General features: G+C 39.5%; 1 protein-coding gene across 1 annotated transcript in view; it reads right to left on the bottom strand.

Annotated features, from left to right (window-relative positions):
• RFX4 (regulatory factor X4) overlaps window positions 1-21,651 on the bottom strand; it is a 98,817-nt gene that overhangs the window by 47,359 nt on the left and 29,807 nt on the right. Inside the window, exons 4-5 of the mRNA XM_067295741.1 lie at window positions 17,307-17,430; window positions 4,802-4,863 (exon numbers count right to left, since the gene is read on the bottom strand). Of these exons, the coding sequence (XP_067151842.1) occupies window positions 4,802-4,863; window positions 17,307-17,430 (186 nt within the window). The remainder of the gene's footprint in view (window positions 1-4,801; window positions 4,864-17,306; window positions 17,431-21,651) is intronic.

Raw genomic sequence — 21,651 nt, 5'->3', positions numbered from 1 at the left:
TTCAAAAATCGAACAACGCTTCAAAGAAAAGAGAGGGGGGAAAAAAGGCTTGTACCAGAAAGCAATGAATGTTAGGAAATGTACATTTCCGAATGATTTGCTCCACAACTTAGCATCAGCGCTGGGCTTAGACCAGTGAGGGACACCACACAACACTGTAACTCTACCTGTGCAGACCAGTGGGAGTTACACAGTCTGGCTGTGCTGGAAGAATGGTTGGCAGCCATATGGCACAAGTTTGTACTACAGCTTATCTTTATTATTGGTATTAATGGAAGCACTGATTATCCAGTCCAATCCCTTCACCAAAATAGAAAAGACAATATTATTTCTTCCATTAATTTTGTTAGCCTTGATTTCAGTTTCTCAACCATAACGACCACCAATATCTCAGCTATATTTTTAACAATTACAAAAAGCATCACGAAACTCTATTGCTCTTGTAGCTTTGATTCACTTTGCTCTTCTAGAGGGAATTGCCAACAATCTTCCACTTCTCCCCTTACAGCCTATCAAAAGCTCAGCCCATGATGAGACACCATCTTCTGGATCCAGCTATGGTGGCAGGAGAGGTTACTGCCTCCAAGCGTTTGTCATTTCCCCCAGTCAGGTCCTGCTTTCAGAGCTCTGCCAGCACATCAGTTCACATGAATGGACCCTAGTTTGCTTTAGGCAAAACCAGCTGGCTTTGCTAGGGTCACCAGTTAAAACAGTAAAAGAGTAGTATTTAAGTGATTGTAGCCTAAACTAACTTGTGTGGGTTTTTTTCAGTAGCAGATTCCCTCCAAGACAATCACCCACAAATCAGTGGGTATCATAATCTCCAGCAGCAAGTAGCTGGAAGCCCTAATCTTGTCTGCTAGCACAGATGGGCTGAGAGGAGACCTGGGGAGATGCAGGAACCTGCTACTATGTAGCTCCCTTAGCACATCCACTAGAGACATTCTGCATCTCCATCCAAGAAAAAAGCTATCTTGAACGTAATACTGAATAATCCAGTCGAGGTTTGTACAAATGTTACGCTGACATGACCTGAATGGGATTTCCTACCTTCAGTACCTTAGAAAGCCACAGTCTGTTTTGAAACTACCCGTAAGGGCTTAGGCCAAAATGCAGGCTCCTCACCAGAAAGCAGGCTCCAAATCAGTCTTACCCCAGTGCAGGTAGGTGATGGTAATTTTGTGCTAACACACAGATTCTACAGCTGCGCATGTCACACACTTCACTGGCTTTATCATGAGCGGGGTCGTTACTGCTTTATGCCTAATAAAAGGACAAAGCAGTGCAAAGGACTCTCAGAAGGCTGGTTCAGGCATACCTTACCGGCAGGTGAATGTCACAAGACCCTTTTTGTGCCAAGCTCCACAGAATATGAAAGGTTACAGCACCAGCTCTGGAACTTTGGCTTTTTAGCTTGAATGGTAGCAACTTCGGCTTGCAGCTCATGCACCCAGTTTGGTCTCTAGCAGCTGCCATGCAGGTGCTGTGCATAGCAGCCATAAAGCTCACGTAGGTCTTATGAACTTGGTGGTATGTCTGAGGCTGGGGAAAGGAAATGCTATGGGAGGCTCGCAGCACAAATTACTAGTGGAAAGGGGAAAAATTGGGAAAAGGTAACAGCAGCCAGGGCTGCAAAAGTTCTAGGCAGTTTGAGAGGTCTGTATAACTTAAACAGGAGTCAGTCTCTTATATCAAGTTTCCTCTTCAATCAAGTCAAGCAAAAATTGAATAAAACTTTTTTTCATTCAAAAAATGAAAGCCTCAAAAATGCAGTAGAATTTCCTTGTGCGTAATTTAATTTCTAGGATATTTCATTCAGTAACAGACTACATAAAAGACTTGTCCAAGTAGCTTCAAAATCAAATAGATAGTAATAGCCAAACTAACTGGGAAATTTTTCCAGACAGCTTTCTCTTTCAGTAATTTTATCATCCCAAATGGCAAAAACTGTACTAGTGCAGTTTACAAGGATTCTTTTTAAGGTACCTTTCTAGGTTACTGTCAGGAAAAAAACTTAATCCAATAAACAGGGTATAAAAGTTTGAGCTGTAAGAGAACAGCATGCAGACCACACAAAAACATTTTTATGGTAAATAGTGGAATGATTTTTCCTTTCATGGATCCAGTATCTGCAGCACTCCTTTAAAGAAAGAAGTAAAATTCCCTTCACACCATGCAGTTTCCATTGGTTTAAATAACCTCTTAAGTATATAATTGAAGAGTTTCAAGCTACAGTACAGAAAGAAATCAGCTTTTATGTATAGCTGTCTTCTCACAGCTCACCTGTGGTGGAACTGTTTTTAAGCTCAGCGCAATAGAGTACAGCTGCATGCTTACAGCAATAAAACCAGCTGCAAAAGAGAAAGCCTCTTGAGTGATGGCCAGGAATGTAGTGCCATTGTAGCTCTGAACTTTTTAATGTTACAAGGCAGCCATGCTATAAAAAGACTGAAGGCAGAACAGTGTGAAGTCAGATAATCTTAACCACTTCTATGGCCGAACTTCCTTTGGCAGTAGCTGGGAAGTGGAGTGAAAATCATACTGGCAGCAATTGATCAGCACAGTTGGTGATAAAGGGACTGAAGTGTTAATGTATAAAGTAATTTCTTTATGTAACACTTAATTGGAATGCAATCAGATGCTTCTGAAAACCAAACTAGAGCTCAGCTATAGCTATGTTGGGTCTGGCAAGGAGTGTATTTATTGTAATGAAGTACAGTGTACACATAATGTGTGGATGTGTTTATACCTCTCCTCTTAATTGGATCAAATGAGAATGACTCCTCCGTGATGCATAATTCTTGGGCTGTTAACCACTAATGAAGATGTAGGCATATTCTTTTGGACCAGAACAATTCAATTTCATATGTACTGAGGCTGTGAAATTTGAGTGGCCATGATTTCCAGTACAAGGCTGACTCTCAGGGGCCACAGGTTTCGTACAGCACAGACTGCACACTTTGCAGAATCCCCTTATTATTTGCTAGGTGGGGAGCACAGCCATCGTAAAGGTGGCATGAGAGGGGTATGTGACCTGAAAGCCGCTCTGATGGGCATGCAGGTTAGGGGGAAAATAGGCAAGTGCTATTAAGTCTTGCTGATTTTTGGCCTCATGCAGAGCAAGAAGACATTGCTTTTGCAGAGGCAAGACATCTTTATCCAGTTATCAAGGGCATCTTGCTTCTCTGAGAGACAGCGACCCCTGGAGCTGCAGGAGCTTGATGAGTTGAGGGGCACCAACCGGAAAATGCACCAGAGCTCATTCTTTCCTTTAAGCCGGAAGACAAATAACAAAGTGATATAGTAGCCAATGTTAGAGTGATTTGACGGTTGACAGAGGGTACTCTCATATCAGATGTTTCATAAAGCAACTTGTGCTTACTCTCAGGCACTCTGTTTTTATAAACCTCCACAGAATTTATATTCAGTATTAAATCCTGATGCTCTGAGTCCTGACCTACCATGTTTTGTTAATATACTGTTGGACTAGTCCATCATTTGTACCTGAGTGATGTTCTGGTAGTTCTGTTATGTTATGAATGATGTTATGGTAGCTCTGAGTTTGCAAATGGGAAGAGTTTTCAGATCTTCAATTGACTGCTTAAATATGGCTGCTCGAGAAAGAGAAAGTTTAGTTATAAAACTCATGAAAATCTCTTGAGATAGGGAAAAGGATATTTGGTCCCACCAAAAAGAGACTGCTTGACAGGGACCACCTGTTAGAAGAGGAAAGCGAAGTTAATTTTTAATGGCATTTCTTTTAGCATCTGAATTTCTTTTAAAGAGTGGGATATGCTAGCTTTGGTATATAGGTTCAATTCTCATAGTATATTTTTCTTAGTGTTTAGTAATATTGTGTTTCCAGGTTTTGCTTGGAAAGGGAAGCTTTACCAGCAAAATTTTGCAAACACACTGTTCCAGGCTTTTGTTTCCACTCCATTACCCCCCCCCCCATAGTTTTCCACTTGTGACTTACAGAGACTGCCATTAAACTACCTTGTAAGATTCTGTGAAAGCTAATGAAGAAAAGCAGACTTTTTCTAGGAGGATTAAGTTTGCCATAAAAGGATCCAAAGCTCTATTGGAAAACTCTTATGGAGTCCACAAGTAGAAAAAAAAAAAAAAATCAAATATCATCACTACATCCTATTCATAAATTGGTAGGATCATGTCTTGTCAACATTTGGATATCCAAGAAAAACTCAAATACTCCAGGAAGTGCATTCTTCTTTCTGAATTAACTTCTCACTCTGGAATTAGGATAAACTGTTTTCAGGAAGTGCCATCTTTTGGGTGAGCGATAAACTAACTCCTTGATCACTGAAAGACATGGTAGATTTCATTACACAAGAAAAATGGGGCTTAAATCCAGATTTTTGGACAATTTCAGTTTAGGCCCAATGTATATTTCTACCTAAATTCCATGCATTCTGCTGCTTATCCACTAAACTGAAACATGATGTTAAACAGCTGTCATTTCTTAGCATGCAACAGTAGCTCCATTACTGGTGGGTGTGAATGCCCTTCATATTGTGCAAAGTGAGCCGAGATGAAAGGTATTACAGGAACAACATGGAAAATACTGCTGATTAAATTAAAGATCTCCATTAGAATACCTATGCAGGACTATCACTGCTGAATCAATACAATGTGAACTCCACAACAGAATCTCCATCAAAATTGGGTTTAAACTGCCCAGTGGACAAATTAATCCTTGCTGTTATACTATTGTATTCAGTAGAGTAAAACCAAGACCAGATGGGGCTCTGTGTGAGATGATAATATACCATACAATGCTTACTTTGATTGGCCTCTAGTTCCAAGTCTTCTTGTTGTTAGCTGCGGAAACTGTTGCCTTATTATCTGCAAATAAATAGGCTGATATTAGAAAAAAATGCACATTTACTAATATTTAATATAGACTGTTAAGACAGAAAAGCAGAAAAACTGTACTGCAATGTCACCAAAATATGTGACAGGAGAAATCAGACCAAATTAGCCTGTACTAAAAAGAAAAGCCCCTTATGACTTTTTCTATTACTGAAAGAGGGTAAATAGGCTGTTAAATTCAATATAATTTCATTAACTACCATTAGTTTAAATAAAAACTTTCTGAATTTACTAGAGCAGAATACAATTCCTTAAACTCTAAGGTCAGTTCTGCCTCTAAACTTAATGAGGATTGTACTTTAGAATTGTTTTAGTATTTAAGTTATTTACACATCAGTTTGCAGGGTCAACAAACCTGGTTTTGCTGCAACTAGACGCTAATAACTGAAAAATTTCCTTAGCATCCTGCTCCAATAAAATTAAACTTTAGAGTTTGGGTACCTTTTAATTATGAAATTTCCATTTATGGGTAATTTCTCCTTTTGAAAGTTTTAGAGGCAGAAGTTCCTAAAGACCTTCGCAGTCCTGCCATTAAGCACTCTCTCTCCTAAGTGATAATTCCCTGAAAAGATTTTGTTATTTGACAGGGGAGCCATTTCCACCAGGCAAGGCTCACTTGTTGCATTTGTAAAGATAGCTCATAATCAATTTATCCTCTATGGAAAGCAAGCGCATCTCAGAAACAGCAGGATATCTTCAAGAATCTGGATGCTGGTCTGTCAGCAGAGATTAAAAGAGGACTGGAAATATAAAACAGCACTTCTTTAGTGCCAGATGCATTTAAGGAAGTGGATTAAAGAATGTAGATTGTGCCTTCAGTAACCACAGTTTCTGTCAACCAGGCTGGTCCTGATGCAAGAGAAAAGCTCTGCTGGAGTCACTGGGAAGGCAGCTCTCAGCACCTCGCAGGACCGAACCTCATTCTCAGTGTGGTCTGCAGCAGGAGGAATATTCTTCTGGCAAAACAGTTGTGCAAGAAAGACTGCAGTAAGCCTTGAAGATTCACTTGCAGGAAGAATTTCTTCCTTTTGAATTTATAACCTACTGTAATTATGTTTCATGACATAAATTGCTAAATATTTCCTATGTTTAGGGAAAAAACAAGCAATATTAATGGGAAACAGGCATACAAGATAGAATACAACTATTCGACCAGAAGAAAACGTCAATTAAGATTGATTAAATAATATAGATTTTTTCCTTGTGAGCTATTTTGCCACAGTTGCCACAGTGATAAATATTTAATCCTGATTGATGACTGAAAGCTCTGGAACATGTATTTGGATCAAAAGGTGCTATATAAATAAAGACATTACAATGTCACATATCTGACTATTTCTTCGGTAATATTTTTTCAATCAAATGCACAATCAGTTCCCCTTTGTATCACATAAAAATCGACCTGCACTGGTTTCCAAGAGCTTTGCACAACGTGGCTTATGTCAAAAAACGCAGCACAGACTCAGACTCACTAGGTTGTTCAGCTTTAATTTCTGGAGCAAAACTTCAGCAAACAGTAAAACACTTTTGTGGAGCTGTGAAAGTTCAGCCTAGCTGTTTGATAAATGAGCAGACAGGCAAGCAGCCCTTCTTTCTTTTTTTGTATGGATTCAATGAAGCCTGCCTAAAGAACACCACATGCTGTTCCAGCTACTGATCTAACATTCCGCAACATCTCAGCCTTCCAAATTCCCTTTAATTACACATTAATCCCACCCCTCTCTCTTTCATTTTCTGCAGACGGGGTTGGGGGCTCCACAAGGCTGTGGGAAAAAAGGCAGCGTTGAAGAACTACTTTCTGGGGATGGTTTTTTGGGTTAGGGGATTTTTTTTTTTCCGGTGGCAGTTGTCATTCAGAAAACACCATTCCTCTCCTGAATTTGGATACTGCAGCAGTAGACTCAAAAGTAAATCTTAATATTCACATTTACTTTTACCCTAATTTTTCTTTTGGAACAATACAAATCTGTATTACTTTCAAAGTCTGTCAAGTAGCGATGAAGTGTTACAATGCACACTGTAAATGCTATTTTATGAACCATATGCCATTGGAGTTCCTGGGATTTAAATAAATCAGCCAATTTCTACATACCAGGGCAGAGGTGATCAGGAAAAGAAGAATAATAGAGCAGTTGATCAGACGATCCTTTTTTCTTTGCTTTGCTTTTTTAAAATCCAGCACATGTTTAAACAACGAAATACACCTTTTGGAATACTGCCAAAATGCATGTATCACTTAAAACAATATTCTTTACCAATAATTTACAAAAAAATCTAGCAAATCTTTGAAAGAGAATGTCAGGTTTCTTTAACCTAATGCCGCATGTGTAAGATAGACAGATAGATAGATAGATACACACACACTTCTATGTGCATATATACCTACACACACACACACACACACACACACACACACATATATATATATATAAAGCATGGCATACTGATGCTTGGGTGCCTGTACACATAAGCAGGGGTATTTATGTTTGTGGAATAAAACAAGTCCTAAGTAAGAAATGAACTATCTCTTCATATAAATGTTTATATTCAGCTAGATTTGTGTGAATTCCCATGCAATAATATTACCAAAAGCAGTGAGATTTCCGTGCCAGGAGAGAGGAAGTCAGATTAGGCAGGACAAAGTGGAGTTCATTGTGCACAGAAATCAATGGGAGGAACAGAGGGTCCAAAAATTCAGTTTTAAATCATGCTTTCAGCCTGAAAAGTCACCCTGTGAAATGTAGCATAACAGTGTTTTATGTTTATTGACTTTCAAAAACCTACAGAGAAAATGAGTTAATTTTACAGTTAAAGAGGTGGGGGGGGTAGCTAGTTGTCAGACATGAAAGTTCATGTTAGGATCTGAAAATCACGTTGTATCCTTTTTCCTTCATCGCAGCAGCAGGGCTGTGTAAGCATAAATGAAGCAAGACCTGACAGCACAGTTTGAGCCTTCTTCTGAATGGAGCCCAGACCCCTTTCTCATAGCAGTGCTGGCTTTGCAACAGAAGAGCTGGTAAAAAGATCTCATGGGTGAAATCCAAGGAAATTTTGTAGTGCAAAGGGCTTTTACCATTATCTTTCAATGGAACTGAAATTTCACCCTATATTTCTCCAAAGTGGCCACAAATCTAGATGCCTATGAGATCTGCTGAGTAAAGGGGTACAGGTTTTATATTATCCAAGCAAAATTCTGTTTAAATTATGTTGCAGTTTTAAGTATTATGTTTTATTTTATGCTCCTTGGCCTTTTATTTTTAAGACAAATGTAGAGCACAACTTTCACGTGCAAATAATCTCTGTTCCCACTATACTATCCTCAGAAACCAATAGTCCTTCGATTCCTTTCTCAGTTAATAAACCTCAGTTCAGTTCTCCCTCTCTTTCCTCCCTGCCCTGGTCAAGAGTTGGTCTTTCCCTCCACCTATCGAAGATCACGCTATAAGTACTTAGTTAAAAAAAAATAAAAATAAAAAAAATTAAGAACTGCCTTATCTTTTTGCAACTTGATGGTTCTCTTGCTGATTACCTGGTGTATGCATAAGAGCCAGGCAGAAATCATCACATTATAAAGTGACATAGTTTATACCTTTTGAGAGGACTGGTATATCCAGGTATATCCAGGTGCATTTGTTTAACTCTTTTGCAGTTAACCCTAATACATAGTTTTATGAATTCCTGTGTAGGAAGAACATAAGAGGACTATTTTCCTTTCTGACAGGCAGTAACCATTCACCTCTGAATGTACGGGGGAGACAAACTTAATTCAGGAAAGAAGGGTCTTCTTGTGTCATTCTCTCACACTGAAATTAAAACATTGTAGTACAGCATTCAACACATATTGCACAGATCTTAGAGCTAACAGGATTTTTATCCAGTGTTGGTTTTTGAAACCTAGAAGAGCTGTCCAAATACATCTGAATTAGATAGCTAGTTACTTGCATTTTTTGTCATTCTTAAGATAATGAAATAAGTTACTTATGCATCTGTGCAAAACTGGGAAAGCTCTGTGAACAATGACTAGAAAAATGCTCTTCCTCTGTAGAGGTCTGTACCGTAGTCTGCACAACCTATTAACCTTAGACACGGCTAACTGCAGGAGCTGTTCTGTTACCAGCAAATGGCTGCAAAGGTGCATTCCTTCCTCCTGATTACTGCCAGCTGTAATTTCTGCTGTTGTGTCTCTCCTGACATCTCGTCCAGCACTGTGAGATTCAAACATGAGCCGAGCCACCCCCAGCTTTAAAGTGAGGAGCATATTGTCTATTCTACCTTCACCCTTGCACTGTGGTCCATCACTCCTTATTTCATTCGCCACCGCATTGTGAACTTTATGCTTCCCAATTATTCCACCTAAATTCTTCCATGGTACGAGACTTCAAAACAAAACAGAAAAAAACCCCAAAAAACTCATGCATCCATCTTCATGACAACAAATTAGGATGGAAGAAAACAGTGACGTATGGAAATTTTTAAAATCTTTTTTCCCCCTTCCCGTGTCAAAATGTTACATTTTGCTCTGGGGGCAATAGGCAGAGGATGACTTTAAGAAGGCTTTTCCCTGGAATAATTTAAACTGCTACTTTTCAAACGGTACGTTCATTTTGTTAGTGCATCTGAGCTAGAGGGATATTATTCTTTATGACTCTTGTCCCTTTCTATTTGAAACAATTCCAGCCATGGTTCTAGAAATAAATGAAACAAAATCATATTATGTTGCAACCCAGCAACTGAACTCTGCCAGAATGAGAAATGGATTCCAGGTTCTCAGATCTGGAGCTCTGAGAAGTTCTAGAACAACTCTAAAGCAAAAGAAATTCTCTTTCCTCCTATAACAATTTCTCCTAACAAGGCCTGGCTCTGTAAATCTCAATTCAGGTTTCCAATCCCATAACCAGAGGTCATGCTTTACTATGGTGAAGTCAGGTACAGAAGAAGATCTGTGTCTATTTATCAACTTTTACTGTAGTGCCTCACTCAAACCTCTTTGCCATGGCAGGAGGAAAGTAAACAGAAATGACAAATATAATTATACTTCCATATAGCTATGTTTTCCTTATTCTCACTGCTGTGAAACACAAATAACACTGATATCCTCAATCTTATATGAAAAGTGTGGGATTTTCAGGCTCATTCATCCTTGGCCTGCTCTTGTTCCAGCTAGAGCATTTGGGGTTTTCCCCATTTGCTTCAGAGCTTTTGAAAATCCTGCCCTGAGATAGTCTCTCATTAACACCTGTGCTAACATGTACCTTTTGACTCAAAGGTGGCTATAGGTGGCTTGACAACACATCGCCTTGAGAAAAGCATCAGGAAAGCACTGCCCTCAGAAACACCCACTGACAGGAAGGAGCACGATCAAATCAGCCCATTGTAATATACCTTTCCTTTCCCCCGTAACCACCAAGCTGCATGAAGAGCAGGAGAGGAGGCACAACAATGTCTATACTCTCTCTACTTATTGCTCACTTACGTTCATGGTCCGGGAGGGAAGAGTGTAGTGTATAGGCCCAGTATTCTTGGCTGCAGGTGCGTTGTCTATATAGATTCAACAGCCTCCCTGTTTCTCTCCACTCACTTTCATCATTTTGTGGAATGATGCATGGTCTAGCCCCAGGTTTAAAACTTGTTTCTAGCACCAATACATCTCAGCCACTACTGTAAAGCAAGACAGAAAACCCTCTTGGCACCTACTTTAATGCCTGTGCCCAATTGTGCCTGCTGCCATAAAGCAGACCCCGTGAGAAATTCCAACTGAGCTGGACCCTTTAGCGAAGCTTGTGAGACCTCTCCTCAAATTCATGTAGGTACAACAATATCCTACTTCAGCAGCTCCCCTGGCCAGATGGAATTCAGCCTAAGGCATGACCACACAGCTTACTGCATCCTGACAAAGCTGCCACCATTGAACGCCCCAACTCAGACGCTTAGCTGAGCTGCAGCCACTTTCTGGGCTGGCTTGCTGAAGCCGAGCAGATCTAAAACCCCGCAGAACTCACCCTGCTCTGTGCTGGTGCCAGCACACTGCCTGCCCTCACCCAGCATATCTGTGGGAAAAGGCTGAGTGCCAGGATCCCTGTACTTTGGCAGACCCTGTGCTGTAAGGACAGCCTCGGGGACGTGTTGACAAGGCACGAGGTAAAGCAGCCCAAAGGCTGCTCTGCTTCATGCTGAAGGCCTGACTGGAAGCCAGATGCTTGAAGTGGCAAATCCAGCAAAATCGCTTTGCTAGAAAAATCTTTGTGAAAGGAGAACTCCCTCCACAAAAACTGTGAGTTGCCCTTGCTGGTCTTCTTACTCCATGGGCTCAAGGAGAAAAAGGCAATAGATGACAACTGCTATAATACAAGGAATCTGCGAAGCAGAGCCAAGGCAGCAAAGAGCTTTCCAAGCACTCTATGGAACCTCCCTTCCCCGCATTAACTGCATTTACTTCTGTGGTAATTGTGTTATTACGGACTCCTCAGAGGAGCTTGATCCAGAAGACTGAGTCAGGATGAAAAAGTCCTAATAGTATTAACTGGTTTTCAGTCAGAAACCTTAGCCTGCCCAAAGGAATGATGGAAAAGCAGAAACTGCTCAGATAGCACTGACACTGCTGACAAGCTGATATAGTCCTTCAATGCAATAAGAGAAACCACATCCTCACTTTTTTTAAACAGATTTTTCCCTGGTTATATTTTTCCTTTCTATATTGACTAGAAAAAGTCTAATAAGAGAGCATTCCATATGTAATAATTGTTCATAATAAAGCATGTGCTATTTAATCCATCAGAAGAGAGCACTAAGAATACATTTGGCTTTGCTATACAGTTACTATTGAGGCTACTCAGGAGCAAATTCAGAGTAGAGAAGAAATACATCTCTAGGAGAAGTATCTTCTCATTCACAGTAAGCAACTTCCAGATATGTGCATTTCAAAAAAAGAGACAAAACAGACAGCAATCACATTGCAACATCATTATCTAGAAGTTTCAATGAGACTATTTGTTTTTCCTTTCAAAAGTCAAATATATATAGCATGATAGCATGATACTGTAAATCCCATCTATGCTAATCATGCTTGGAGAAGCAGTCCTGCTGGCAAAAGTTCTGGGCTTAGGGACAGTGCATAGTGATAAAAGAGGGCTCTGGCTGGTACAGCTTGTACAGTCCTGGAGCAAAGCAAACTAGACTGGGAAAAACAAACAAACAAACACACACAACACACACACACACTTTTCTGCTGGTATAACTCTGCCTCAGCCCATTTTTGGGGCATGGTAGAAACATTGGTCAAAAATGTAAAAGATCTTCCTAACCCATATTACAAATCTATTGTGGATTTTTTATTTCTTTCTTTATTTAAATATACTTATCAGAATCTAATTTTCATTTATGGTACAGCCACTCAGAGAACAATAAAGAGGCTCTAAAATTTGTGTGTGCATGCATTCCTATTAAACACATTTATGCCACCACAGTGATGTAAACGGGCCCTAGACTGAGCAAGAACAAACCTGCAAGCTTTCTCACACTTCTAGCTCAAAGGTGTCAGCATCTTTCCTTTCCTTTTTGAATATTTATTTACTATTGCTTGTCAAAAGACATGTCAGGAAAGCACCCAAAAAAGGGAAAACAATAGAAGGAATTATTTAACCTCCAGGGGGCACATGGGAGTTGTGGGAAGAACACTTTAAGAGGGTGTAAAAGAGAGAAATTGCACCAGGAGAAACTAAGTGTTCTGTGTAAGAGATCTGCAGGGTCTTGGAGGTGACTTAGCACTACACAGTAAAGTTAAAGCGGAAAACTGGGCACATGGAAAATGGGAGAAACGGGTGCAGAGGAGAAAGATTACGCCTTCAAGAGGCTGGATTAAGAGAATGAAGTTCATACAAGGTCACAAAAGAAACCAAGAACAAAAGTCAGTGTTGGCTGAGGAAACAGAAGTGAAAGAGATGCTCAAAGACCTAGCATCCCAGCTGAACAGCTGGGTAACTTTGTTCAGCTAGTACAGAACCTACAAGCTTTCCAGAAGCAACCCATACACAATAGTCACTAAGGGGGTTGAAAATGCTAAACATATTTTGCTTTTTAAGTAAATAATTTGATTCACTGAAGGCCCCATTTCAAAATGATTTAGCTTCTGCAGCTAAACTCAGTGAGGATAGTGGGTGAGAGCCCTCAACCACAACAGTTCGCAGCTCAATGTATTAATTAAATAAAAAATCCTTGGTAGTTTATGCTCATGTGTTGCTCAGAAAAAACGCAACATCTCCCCTGCCTTCCCTTCTATGAGCAGTGGCAGACCTTCCAGTTGGAAGCACCTTAAATTGCTGTCCCTGCATCTCCAGAGTCCCAAAGCAGAGCCTGAGACTTCTGTAGCACAGGGCTGAGGGGCGTGAGGTTGCTGTCTTTTTTTAAGTGACCTAAGCAATAGGGCTTTCACTCCTTCTGCCTGAAGACTAATTCACAGTCTAAACATGTTCACTGTGAGAAAGCTTTTTTTCCCCCCATATGCAGCATTTTACGCTGTTGTTAACTCCACGACATGCCTACCCTCCCTCCCTTCACTCCCCTGCCTTCTCGCTGGCTGCAGGGAATAGGTCTCTTATTCTGCTTCATTCCTGGGCGAAATCATGGCCCTGTTGAATGTAATATATGTTTTCCTACTGCCTTCAGTGATATTGGGAGTTTAATGTTGCAGTCTCCACTTGCTGACGCTAAGCTATAACCAGCAGACTAACACAGTGCCTCCCTAATCACTTAGGGTACATGGGTGAAAGCATGCCTGTCTTCCAGGCAAGAAAACGTTCTGTAATGGCCAGCTAGGTCATGGGGCTATTAACATATTGTTAAATGCTAGTACAGATAAAAATGCTGGTAGTTTTCAACCATGTTATTTCAATCAGTAAAGCACTAAAAAGCTGGCTAAAATGTATTAAAGCGATAGCTCCCTTTGTCATATAAGAATATATCACATACTAATAACCACATTAGGTTCTTTCTTAGTTTGGATGTACTTCAAGCACCTTAGGAGTATAGGTTGCTTTTTTAAAGATGTCTATTTATACAGTAATTCTGGTCTTTCATCTTCTTGTTAATTTTTCTTGCTATTTTAGCTTGATTTCCTCAGGGAACAGAGTCTATGAGAAATTACTGTCTTTCTGTTAATCTCTCCACCCCACCATTCCCCAGAGTAATTTTTATTTCACTAATCCAATTCTACCAAATGCCTGTGGTCCAGTCAATGTCCTAGAAGTTTAATGGAAAATGCTGGCTGCATCGTGGGGAGAGCATATTGATGTTAAAGTTGAGGACAAGACAGGAAGGAAAGCTCAGCCTTTAGCTGCTCTTTTTGGCACTGCCTGACTGGACAACCACAAGCACGAGGCAGCCAGTCAACATGCGTATTGCTCCCAACCAGCCACCATATGTGCTGCTTCTTGCCCAGCTGTCAGGAAGTGTGGGGGGGGGGGGGGGGAGGAAGAGAGAGAGAGAAATGAGAGAATCTGAAAGTAATGTGGAAGGAAGGTGTAGTGGACATGTGAGCAAATTGACAGAAGCAAGACCTTGGAGCAGTGACTGACATCTGGAAAGAACTGAAAGCACTGCAGGGAAACATAGAGACATTACAGAAGATCTGAGTGTCTAGAGATATTACAGAAGATCTGAGTGTCTAGAGATATTACAGAAGATCTGGGTAAGGCTGTGGATTTAAGGAATGTGGGAGATGATGACAAAATTAGCTCCATCAGTTCTGGTGTTCATGGAACAACTTGTCTGTTCTTTCCTTTCCTTTTGACTCTGTTGTGGATTTTTTTGTCTTGCATCAGGTTTAACAAGTACACATGGGCTGAAGCTTTGTACACAAAACCTTAGCATGGAGAAATCACTTGCAGCCAAGTTTCATATATCTCAAGTCATTTTTACAAATGGAGCTTTAAAAGTGAAATTAACACTGTTCTAATAATTGACATGTAACTGAGTAAGTAACAACACATTAGGATGGTACTTATTACAGATTGTTTTAATGTGCTGAACTCCATCTCTCTTTCTAAAAACTACCAGTCTGTTTAAAAAAAAAAAAAAAAAGCCTAAATGTTTAACATTGCCCATAGAGTTAAAGTTCAAAGATGAATCATAAATTCAATGTGGTCTATTCAAAGGCGAACTGTCTACAATTTCACAGAACAACTAACCCCTTTCTCTGAAGGAGATGACAGCTGCAGGGCTCTTGATGAGTCCCAATGAGGACAAACATGTCTGGGGTCTCCGTTCCTGCAGCTAACTGTGGAAGCCCTCAAACAGCACCTATTTCACTGCACTGCTGCCAAGGCATTTATGCAACACATTGCCAATGTGCTTCTCAAACACATGATAACAACTCTGTCTGCTGAAACTTCATCCATGTACCTGCTCCCAAGGAGAAGCTGACTCCAAGCTATTGATTGCACAAAGTGGTTGTCTGCCCAGTGGATCTTCATGACTGTGCAGAACATTTTCTTAGCAATAGCACCTGATAGAATTGCTGGGGTCTGCTCTGGGGTCTGCAGGGACAGGAGCCTGCTTCACTCCCATGCTTGCGTCAGTGTTGTCTGAGGTTCCTGGACACAACTATGCAGAAGCCCCTGTTTCCAGACCCAAAAGCAATGACCGCACATCAAACACTGTATTTTGGGACAGTATTAGGAGGCTTCTGCATGGGTTCCTCTCCACAAGAAGAGAAACCAAACTGCATATATCACTGCTTCAGAACTAACCTTGTGCAACCAAGTGGAAAACACCAGTGCTTGGGAAACACATGGGAATACTATGAATTACAGACAGAAGACCTGCCTTGCTAGGTCAAAGTACTCCCACTGATGCAGGGAGAAAGAAAGAGGATGAAGTAATATACAGTGTGACAAAACTGTTGCATACTGAAAATTGGTGACATCCCTGGCAAATTTATGTTCTAATGAAATAATTTCAGAATGTTCACTCCTTGTGCATGATTAATGGAAGTTTTTAGTAGGAGCAAAAGCAGCATCACATAAATTTTACACATGTACCAAATGTGTTAGCTTGCATGAAATCCGTTTCCATTCTCACTATTCCTAAATTACATGTTGCAACTATATGTACCACTTGGTAGCAATAATATATCAAAAGAACAATTTTATTCTCACTTATGTGGTATACTTAAACAGAAATCAAACACAGAATCAACTGAGCTATACAGGATTGTAAGACATAACAAACACACCAATGTTACAACATGATACATTTTACTTGCCTTGCTAAACTGCCTAAATAATGATGTAGTACAGAAAATGACACCTCAACAAATACATCCTTCTCCTTCACCTACTTCTTATGCAGGCACTTACCCTACCCTAGGACCAATTTTCCTTCTTTGAATACTCAGCACTTCTATAGAATTAATGGTGCAAACATAAGAAGAGAATAGTCTAGAGGGAAATAAGCTTCACATTCATGTTTGTAAGCATTTCAAAAACAGTGTCAAACTTCACTTTTTGTTTTTTTCACAGCTTACAAGTTTTTAAATACTGCGATGTTTTCTAGACTAAAATTTCAATTTTAAATAAAAACTAAAAATATAAAAATATCATACTGTTTTTCACTTAGAGGAAAACATTACCTAACCAGAAAATCCAAAAAGTAATAACTTAATGTTACATCCTGGCCACTCAATGTTTGGTACTGATGTATAGAATAAGAGCTTTATTGCTCACATTTGGGCTATGCACAGCTGTATCCGTGCTAAGAGCATGTCTCTGCTCTGAGTTTGGAGATAGCCAGGTTGGCTCTTGATAAAGCTGGCCTAGAAAGTGGAAGTACAATGAATCTCAGCGCAAAGATATTTGGGGAGCCTGTATCTGCAGTGCCACACAAATGCAGGTAGATGCTTTGTGGTCTTGCACATCTAGATAGAGGCACTGCACTCCACTCCATGGATTTGCCATTGTGGGCTGATGATCTCATTCAGAGATCTTATTATGTTTAAAAATGGCATAGACAGGTCCAGAATCAAAAGACTGAAATTTACTATTCTATTTTTATGAAAATAACTGGTAAAGCTCTAAGTTACAATGCAGATACATTTATACTGGCTTGTGCTTGACTTCCACACTGCCAATATTGTATGCCATGTTCCTGTCAGGTAGGCTAGGGACAAGACTGAAGTCATCAAAAAAAAAAAAAAAAAAAAAAAAAAAAAAAAAAAAAAAAGTATTTTGCAGTCACAATGAGAAATGATTCCAAGCTTCTAAATACTTACGATCTTAGCATTTCTCTTGAAGCTTGAATACATAAAACACTGCATTCACATAACACTATCTTTAGGAGGAAATGATGGTTTAATTCTTTTCAATGATCCAGACTCACCTGAACCAGATTAGAGCTCAAGGCATCCTACTGCTGTTTAGACTCACCTTCCCAAAGCTGGCAGCATTAACAGGCTGCGTGTCGTTTTTCTCACAGAAGTCCAAGTAATGCATGTAGAGAGCACTTCGAGGAATGCAAACACCTTCTGCAATCTCATAGTTCTCCTCCAGCCTTAAAAAGCAAATATCAAACAAAAAACTGCAAGTATGTTGGATGCCCTGTATTATAAACGGTATGCGAAGCTGCATCTTTAAGGTCGAACATTCCAGCTTCTGCTTTTCTACTAAGTCTTCTCTGCTTTGCTCTTAAGTGCTCCTTTTAATTCATTTCCATACTGCATACTTGCATTGCTTCCTATCAAATATGTAGGCTGTGAGTTCTCAGAAAGAAGTGGAGATGAGCACAAAGGGATCCTGGTCTTAGACCATATCCAAAGTGCAATTTTCAGAGAGGAAAACAAAACAAAACAAAAAAAACCCACCCACCACCAAAACAACTGATATGTTATACCCAAAAGCATACTGGGGCAGACAAATAGATGTACAGTTATGGAACAACAACAAAAAGTCACTGAGAGGCAGCCTCCTTTCATTCTTTAGAGAACAGGTCACCATTGGCTCATGACACACTCTTCACTCCTATCCAGCTGCAACATTTCTTACCTGGAGGAAGCAGCTCTGGCTAGAACAAGTTAATTGCAAATACTGAAGAATGTGCACAAAATCGTAGCTGTATAATGTTTCCTTGCTATTGCTGATGAACAAAGCCAAGAAAACAAGAGCCCACGATGTGCTGAATGCAACAGTGAAATAACATCCTCCTGTACCTTATAGAAAGTATAATTACTCATTTACACATGCAAATACAAAAACATATAATTATAAAATCTTAAGTTATGCATCAAATATATTAACAGGTATATTCTTCATCTTTAAACCTTGAAACTGAGCTCATTATAAATCTACTGATTAGAAGAAGCATTCCTTTGAAATTACATTTTTATAGTTGCTGATCCAAAGAAATTCAAGAGGTATTTATGTACATGCTTAACTTTAAAACCATACATCTTCTTGCCATCCATGCTATTGCTTGTGTGCTTATAGTTATCCATGCGCTTGTGTGCCTTGCTGGCTGGGAGCAGAAAGTGGGTGCAACTTCTTAAACATTGCCAAAATTAATATATTTTCAGAAAACTCCAATTTTAAAGTAAACAAATCCCTATCATTTGATAGCAGTAGAAGTTCAAACCTTACCAAATATCTAGTTTTGCTCTTCCATTGCCTTTTCTAGGACCTACCTTGCTTCTAGTTCAGTTATCATGATCATTTGTGACTGCAAACTATTTTAATAAGATATCTGGCTAGATGAATGGGATCGGTTTGTATGGGCAACATCTATTCTTCCTTGGTTTCTACAGAAATATCATCACGGCATCTTTCCTCAAATTCATAGCGCTTTAACAAAACCTCCTTTCAAAACCTGGAGAGTTCGTTTGTATACTATAGCTGCTAATTGGAATGTCAGCTTCCGCGACCAAGACAGGACAGAAGGAAAAGCAGTTAATTATTTCTGTTCATATCTGATGAATTTTTCTCTTTTTCTCCTCTCTTTCACAGAGAGTCATTAGTCTGACACTGAACAATGCTCCATTATACCTGAACTTTTTTTTAATGATCAAAAAACCCATCTTGCTCCACTTCTTTTATTTTCCTGTCTTTTATTTAACAACTTTATCATATTTTGAATTCAGCTTCATTCTACAGTATTGTAGAAAGATAATGAACTCAATCTTCTACCTAACAAATCATTATCAGAAATAATATATATATATATAAAACACATTTTAAATGTCCTAATAAAGCCATGTGAAATCCAGTAGTTCATAATGAGACTTTTTGTACTGCTACAGTATAGCAATAAAACCCCTAATCCTTTTTCAGGAAAGGCAATTTTATCTGTCCCTATTACTGTTTTCCTCTTTATCCTTATACACTTCTAGATTAAATGAATTTATTCTATAGCAGAGTATTGTCTGCAGTGTTAATTGTTACAGATTTATTTCTAGATATGAAGGGAACAGAACACTGCAATGTTAATATTGCTAATTTTATAAAGGATTCTAGAGCAGATTAATTTTGATATATCAGAACAATTTCTGTGAAATTAGTAACCTGGGGAGAATGCATTCCCTAGCAATGATTTGCCTTCCTCTTTTATTCCTTTTTTATGGATATCACAGAAAATAAAATTGTTTTGTTGACGTTACCCTCACAATACTGTTATTGTTTGGCGCACCTATACCGTAAGCCACTGAACTGCATGGAGTTAGGCTGTCTGTGCTTTGAATAAGTCACTGCTTAGAGAGGCAGGTATGCACACACACGCGTGCCAATTGGCGTGCCAATTTGAGATAAAATAAAATGTCACACAATATAGTCACCTGTTTCACCCATGAAATAATCATGAACATTTTTGAGCAAACTGCTAGCAAGCACTGTAGTTTTACAGACAATAACGAATGCAGGAGCATGGATAAACACAGGATAGTAAGTATCTGTAGATTAATGCTTTAATGGTTAAATCCAGGCTGGTGTAGTTCCCCCAGTCCCAGTGACAGGCTCTGGCAGTAAAGCTACATTTACCAGGCCTTCCTTTTGTGTCACCAATAAACAAAGCAAAACAAAGAAAAACATCATTCCTGCTTCCAGGAAAAGAATATTTAGCCAGGCTAAGAGTCATCCAGAAATGCCTTGGTGTCTTTGGCTATTTATACCTTCTCATTTATAGTGTAGACTGTATATTGGCTCTAGAGAGGTGTTCTGCCCCCAGGAAGCACTAAGGAGACACACCTGTGGGATAGATGCTCCTCACTGTTTTCAGAGGGATGCCAGACAAGAAATAAATAATAATGACGGCAATATGAACCATGTGACAAAAAACACCTATTTCCCTTGCGCCTTGCCTCTCTTTCCCTGCTACTTTCATCCTCTTCTTTTTCCTTGCTCCTCCTCTGTTTCTGTCCCCCAACACTCCCTTGCCTTCATTAACTATAAATGATAGTAGCTTCTCACAGCAAATACTGTTTTATCCCTGAAATCTGGTGAATAATTTACCCCACCATTTCTGTCTCTCTTGAATCTGGCCCAGAGATTCCTATCGGAGGGAAGGACACATGCTTACCCAAGGCATATTCAATTAAATTTAGCCTTCTATCTTTCTCGACTGTGCAAAATCAGAGTTTCAGGCCTGAGCAGACAAAACACAAATATGTGAAGCTAAACACCAGGAATCAGTCAGGGCAGCATTTGCACAGCACTGACTACAATAGTTTACCAACCCATGGGTTGCTAGGTGCCACCGCAGTACAAATAACCTGATGCTAACGTGCCTTGTTTTCCAGAGCTGAGGAAACTCGACATCTTCAAACCAAGCAAGCTTAGAACTTTTTTGGACCTTGACCACATTTTAGCTTCTAGTTTTATTTAGTATATCAAACCCAGTGGCACAGTTTCTCCAGGCAATACCAATATAAAGCTGCAGAACCAAGGCAGAAAATCATATAGAAACCACTGGAAAACTGTACCAAGCCAGGAAACTTTTACTTTTACCTATGGGCATATTGATAAACAAACCAATCACATAATTCAGTTTGACACCAGGTAAAGAAATGAAACTTAAAAACCTTCATTCCTTTCTGTTTCCTCACATATTTTGGGGTGGAAAATTGAGCAGGGGGAATTGCAGATGCTCCAACAAACTCAAAAGGTTGAATGTCTGACCTACCTAAATGTGTAAGAAACATAACACCACCGACAGGCAGTAAGATAGTACACTAGCAAGAGGGAAAGGGAGATGATACGAGCAATGTTATTTCAAAATTCCAGGATTCTATTGCAAACACCGCTGAAAGAGTAGCATCATGCACACTGCATTCTAGCAGGGCTCAATATCTTGGGAGTTTAGGGATTTACTAACCTTTATGAATGCGGAAGCTTGAAAGTAGTTGGCAGAAGACTGTTTACAGTATTTGCATGTTTTCTGTCGGGAACAGTAACGTTGGCATGTTCTAATTAATTCTGACTTCTCGGCTACTACATTATTTGCTCTGTTGGAAAAGACTCTTAACTGACTCTACTGCAAAACAAACATTATTCTGAATTTGGGACTGGCAAGCCCTGCCTACTATTTTATTTTAGCTAGATTGTCCTTTATTATCATCCTGTCTGAATGGTATTGAAGTTGTTTGGGTGAATAATGGAAAATATTAAAATACATCCATGACATTTCACTATTATTTCAATGAATTTCTCTGTCTGTAGTCGCTCCCCTTCTCTATTCAAATTTCTTGAACTTCTGCAAAACAGCATTTCTGTGGTGCAAATAGGTACAAAG

Source organism: Apteryx mantelli, chromosome 1, assembly GCF_036417845.1.
Source record: "Apteryx mantelli isolate bAptMan1 chromosome 1, bAptMan1.hap1, whole genome shotgun sequence".
Taxonomy (NCBI): domain Eukaryota; kingdom Metazoa; phylum Chordata; class Aves; order Apterygiformes; family Apterygidae; genus Apteryx; species Apteryx mantelli.
This window is presented reverse-complemented; position numbering and strand designations above follow the sequence as displayed.